This window comes from Nothobranchius furzeri, chromosome 11 (genome assembly GCF_043380555.1).
Source record: "Nothobranchius furzeri strain GRZ-AD chromosome 11, NfurGRZ-RIMD1, whole genome shotgun sequence".
NCBI lineage: Eukaryota > Metazoa > Chordata > Actinopteri > Cyprinodontiformes > Nothobranchiidae > Nothobranchius > Nothobranchius furzeri.
Genome location: NC_091751.1, coordinates 57,289,866 through 57,295,865, shown reverse-complemented (window position 1 = coordinate 57,295,865; position 6,000 = coordinate 57,289,866). Strand labels below are relative to the sequence as shown.

The 6,000-nt window shown below is 42.7% G+C and overlaps 1 protein-coding gene across 1 annotated transcript in view; it reads left to right on the top strand.

The window, feature by feature from the left end:
• The window catches only part of epha4b (eph receptor A4b), a 110,621-nt gene that overhangs the window by 81,188 nt on the left and 23,433 nt on the right, over window positions 1-6,000 (top strand). Inside the window, exons 11-13 of the mRNA XM_054739118.2 lie at window positions 4,378-4,445; window positions 4,997-5,122; window positions 5,260-5,445. Coding sequence (XP_054595093.1) covers window positions 4,378-4,445; window positions 4,997-5,122; window positions 5,260-5,445 — 380 coding nt within the window. The remainder of the gene's footprint in view (window positions 1-4,377; window positions 4,446-4,996; window positions 5,123-5,259; window positions 5,446-6,000) is intronic.

The window sequence follows — 6,000 nt, the reverse complement described above, 5'->3', positions numbered from 1 at the left end:
GCAAGGTGAGGGCTGGGTTGTGAGCAGTCCATTAACGCGCTTTTGTGTGTGTGTGTGTGTGTGTGTGTGTGTGTGTGTGTGTGTGTGTGTGTGTGTGTGTGTGTGTGTGTGTGTGTGTGTGTTTGCTTGATTGTCCTGAGAGTGTGTGTACTTTAACTCAAGCTGGATATACAGCTGAACATGTAGGATAAGTGTATTTACTGTACGAGACTGCTACGTATAGTGCAGATGGATGACAGCTAAGTGAAGCCATAATTCGTCCCACAGTGGCTGGCGGTGGTCATGTCAAGCTGAGATACATCAAGTGAGAAGTTGTTGGTGCAGAAGGGCTTTCCTGACATTTTTAAGTCTCCGATGACATAAAATCCTTTGTCGTGCTCCCCCAAAGATTTCTAAAGAGCCAAAAATGTGACAACAATCATGGTAGTCATTTAGTGACATACAAATGGAGGGGGTGAACATAGCATTTTATGACATTTTATGTTTTCTACGGTCAATACAAAACAAGCTTATGAAGTTGTTTGCACTAGGTCCTTCTCACGTGATCTCAGCAGTTCTATTGCTGACATTATCAGTACCTTCCAGAATGAGCCGTTTCAGGCTCTGCCACTTTAAGAAAACAAGTTGGAGCGGACCACACATATCCCTTCCCTGCTCAGGCTGCTATAAGCTGAGAAGCTCTGTTATCCGGATTTGAGCCTCTGCTCCTCCAGCAGCTCTTGCACATGAGACGTGGTTCTTTTGTACTGAACTGGTCTAGCCATACTCCATTAGAGCCTCAACAGGCCCCACCATTGGCTTGAGCAGTAGGGTGTCCAATGACAAAGCTCTCTTGGTTTAGTGGGTGGGATGATGCGATGGAGCGGAACAACCAAGACAGGGACAACTCGTTTGAAACAGCTTTGGCATCAACTTTGTACTATTTAGACTTTGGCTTTTCTTTGAGTTAAGAGCAGATAGAGGTACTAATGTTAATTGTTTAAAAAAGATGTATTTTGCATCTTCTTTGAGAGAATATGCCCTGTGTACTGACATCCGTAGCGAGTATGTCACGTTGTTCGTTGTTCAATAGCCTGTGGGGACAGTTTGAAAGGCAACCGTAGATCCCGCCCCATGACTGAGCTCTCTCTATGGGTCGTGGCCATATATATATATATATATATATATATATATATATATATATATATATATATATATATATATATATATATATGTGTGTGTGTGTGTGTGTGTGTGTGTGTGTGTACACTTATTAAGGATGGCTTGCCAGGCTAGTAGGGTCCCACGTTGCATTTTGAAAGGATTCAAAATATGACTTTGCATAACATGTCCTGTTTAAAATAAAAATAATTAGATCTTTAAATCCTGAATAGATGAAAACACACAAAACACCCAATCATGACTCACATGTTTACCCTTGTTCAGGCTCCATAACATGCTGTTGCTGTGCCCAAGGACACTTCAGGAAAGTGCAGGAGCTATAAAACTCTGGATCCTCTGACTGGGAGGCCACCAGCCAACCAACCACTGGGCCAAATACTCGTTATGTGATTCATTTTTGAAAGGCTTTCAAAGAAGCTACTAGAAACTCCTGGAAAAGAATAATTCTAGCTGATCACATGGAAATTATTCATTTCTTGAGTAACTTTTTTGAATGTTATAAATAGTATTCTACCTTTAAGTTCTTCAGCATGGTTTTTAATATTCTTTTGGACAAAACATTAAATCTTGATGCATAAAAAAGGAAAATGCAGAACTGAATTGTTACTGCAAACAGTAATCTCAACTTTTGCTGGATAAAACAAGGAATAATGCAAAACCACTCTGCCACTTTTCCCCAGAATAAAAAAGGTAATGCATTTTAATAAAGGACTGAGAGAAATTAGAAGCATCGTTGAATCTGAAATTGTTTATGTTTAAGATGTCTTTTATCAGACATAAATAAATAAATACTGGACAAGTTTATGTTTCTTTAAAATCTAAAAATAGATTTCATTAAGTAAGCTGACCTTTATTCTTAGTTACTTGTTTATTTTCCTTTGAGATGTTGCCTAATTGTTGAAAAAAGGAAGATTTGCAAATGAGAAGGTGAACTGTTTCTTCGTAGAGTTTTGCTGTTGCTGATCAGCTGCCTTTTTTGACAAGTCAGGAATAAAAATAAGAAAATAAATACCACTTTGTCTTGAAATGGTCTCTGCATTGTCCTCCTGAGTCCAATTCTCGTGTCGTTAACAGATGAACCAGAGGTCAGCTGTATTCAGTGGAAGGTATTAGATATCTGTTTGGAACACGCACACCCCCAGACACAGCTGTCTGGGGAAACAAAAGCCGTGGCCGCGTCAGATTTTTGCGCCATGTTTGAGACTGCAGTGCTAATGAGTCATGACACTTTAAACTGGAGAGGAGGAATGAGTTGTGCAGTAATTACTATGGAAATGTGTTCATTTCCCATCAGGCACACAAACACATGCAGCCATGCACTCGCTGAGACATCTAGCAGTGATGTAGGGTGTGTGTGTGTGTGTGTGTGTGTGTGTGTGTGTGTGTGTGTGTGTGTGTGCGTGCGTGCGTGCGTGCGTGTGTGTGTGTGTGTGTGTGTGTGTGTGTGTGTGTGTGTGTGTGTGTGTGTGTGCATCCCAGAGGGATTCCCACAGTTGGAGCAGAGGTGTCACCCGTGTCCTCGTTCCCCATATGTTTTAAACACATGCCCCACAGCAGAGAGTGTGTGTAAGTGTGAGTCAAGGGGGTAATGATAGTCCCCTGGTGTGTGACTAGCTTGAGCCCAGCTGATAACCAGTTGGGATCCACTTCCCCCCCACCAAAGAACACGAGAACACCCCCCACCCCCCCACCCCCCACCCATTCTTTATCCTGGGTTACCAAAAACCAGTCTTTACTGCCTGTGTGCATGTGTGTGTGTGTGTGTGTGTGTGTGTGTGTGTGTGTGTGTGTGTGTGTGTGTGTGTGTGTGTGTGTGTGTGTGTGTGTGTGTGTGTGTGTGTGTGTGCATGCGTGCGTGCATGCGTGTGTGTATTCCCTAGACAGCCCATTGATGTCTGGGCTCTAGCATGCATTCAGCTGTGTTAAATCAACAGACAGATTAAACACCAAATGACTGGGACTTACTGGACCCAATGAAACACCTCCTTTCTGCCATTTTTGTTTCCCAGAATTTCGTCTTTTCTCGCCCTCTCTCATTGTGTATGCACCGTGATATTTTAGTGTTTGTATCTCACATTAGTCATGTGCGCCTTTAATTTTATTCTTCCTTTATTTAAAGTGACAAAGACAATAAAGAAACATTTTCCTCAGTAGGGTCACAGGAAGCTGGTGTCATCGAGCGAGAGGTGGGGACATCACAGGGACACACAGAGACAGCCAGTTACACACTCACTCACATCTAGAGACAATTTAGAGTCCCTAGAGTCCTAACTCGCATGTTTCTAGTCTGCGGAGATTCTCTCTCTCTTCTTTATTTCATCTTCATCTAATATCTCAGCCCGTTTCCTTGATCAAATCTTTGTTCGTTCTTCTTTGGCTCTCAGTTTCATTTCCTTCTTTTGTCCTCTTCTGCACCACTTTTCTAAATGTGTGCTTCAAATTCCAAGTTGGTCAAAATCAATTTATCATCTTGATAGGCGGGGATACTGACTCGATGCTGCAGAACCCGGCACGAGGAGACCTGTGACCTTAACCAGTCCTCTGCTGCTCCAAAAATATAAAAGAATACAAAGTGAATTCCATGATTGAACAAAGAGCGAAGACATGCACATAAATCAGATAAATAAAAAAACATTTCCTCTGATGTTTACTGGTCTGTCCATGCCTCCTCCATCACGTTAGACATCAGCGATACTGATGTATTTACTCCATATATTTGATATGTATGGTGTTTAACGAACCCTCATCCTTACCTTTTCTATAGACGTGTGACAAGATCAGTACATTTAGGCAGCATTTCACCTAATGAAGGCCTTTGAGGCAGAAGCACAACAAAAGGTGAAGACAAACCTCATCAGAAACATTTAAGACACACACACAGACTGTTATGAATCCCCACTGTGAGGTCTCTAAACACCAAATCAGCTAAACACATCCTCACAGCTGTACAGCAGGGTTTAGATAATCAATTTGTCAATATTTAGAATTGATTTTTGGTTTGACCTTGCAGCAGGGTGTGTGTGCACATTGGGGGGTAAGTAAGGGGCAGATGTCTGTGTGTGTGCTTGAGTGTGTTTATGAGGATAGACAGGTAAAGCAGGGCTCTAAAATAGACACACTTTTAAACTAAATATCAGGAACAAGAGCTCGGGGAACGAGAATTAAATCTGTCTTTACCCATAAATGTAAGTTCACATGGAACTTTTTGGTTTTCAGGCACTGTGGATACATCAAGGCCAAGCAGGACCCTGATGAGGAGAAGATGCAGTTCCAACATGGCCGAGGTAAAGACACAAACACGTGCAGGCCCTCACAGGAACAAATGGAAACAGTATTAGTGTGACATTTGTCTCAAAACCAGACTTTCCACCCACCTGCGATGAATCACTTTGGTCTGTTGCAAAAGACGGACTCGGGAAAGGAATGCTCAAAAGAAAAAAAATCATCTTTTTTTCACGTTGAATAAAGATTCTTCAGTTTGCATGTAGCTTGTGCTTCATCATACCTGAGATATAGAACTAAGACTCTATAGAACTGAAAAGAGAAACTCTGCTTTTCAGGATATTATATTAATGTTTCTTGGCAGAGCGAAGCTCCTAACGGGTTCCTGTTAAAATGATGACTAATTCTGACACCATTGCTAACAAAAGTGCATCATTCTGTATTTATCTGTTATATCACTCACAGCGAGCGCCCACGTTTAAGAGCCAGTAGACTTAACTGGTTACAATAAAATCTATTAGTGAGAGAAAAACAGCTTTTGATGATTTTTGTCCAGGATGTTAAGAGAAAACTGCAAACAATTTAGATCATCTGCATGTTTTCACCCATGCAGTGAAGCTCCCAGGCAGCAGAACTTACATCCATCCTCACACCTATGAAGACCCCAACCAGGCCGTCCGAGACTTCGCTAAAGAGATAGATGCTTCCAACATCCGCATAGAGAGAGTCATCGGAGCAGGTGAGGTGACAGGAAACGACTGGGGAATTTCTCAGAATTGGGTTCAGTATTTTTATGATGGCTTAACGTAAGTGTGCATGCATGTGTGTGTGTGTGTGTGTGTGTGTGTGTGTGTGTGTGTGTGTGTGTGTGTGTAGGGGAGTTTGGGGAGGTGTGCAGCGGTCGATTGCGTGTCCAGGGAAAGAGGGAGATCTACGTGGCCATAAAGAGTCTAAAGGCCGGGTACTCTGACAAGCAGAGGAGGGACTTTCTGTCCGAAGCCTCCATCATGGGACAGTTCGACCACCCCAACATCATCAGGCTGGAGGGCGTCGTCACAAAATGTGAGTAAACACCAATCAGGGATGGAGCTCTGCTAACCCTAGCCTCCACTTCTTCTTTGTTTTGGTCATAGGTGTGTAGGTTTCTGTTTCCCACACCGTTTTTTTTTAACCCAACAGAAGTAGAGGGGATGTAAATAAGAGCTAACCCTGGATCAGATAAAAGCTCCATTACCATGGTAATGCCACAAAGGCGTGAAGCGGCGTGCACACAGCGACGAGACTGTCTACCTCACAAACGGCCACTTGTTTACTTCACATGATTGTGTTTGGTCAATTAGAGCGAGGGTGTGTGTTGTTGGTGTAGGTGAAGCAGACGCGGGCCTGGCTCAACAAGATAGCTGATTCGTTATCGCTGCTCTCTCCATCCATCCTGCCTTCATATCCCTATCTCTCACACTCTCTCTCTCTCACTCTCTCTCAGCCAGCCAGTGTCTATCTAATCTTCTCATTCGGTTTCTCTGTTTTTCGCTCACTGTCTCTTTCTATTCCACACTCCTCTTCTCGCCTTATCATTTTATTTCTTACTATTTGTCATTCTCCTTCAGTGTCAGAGTA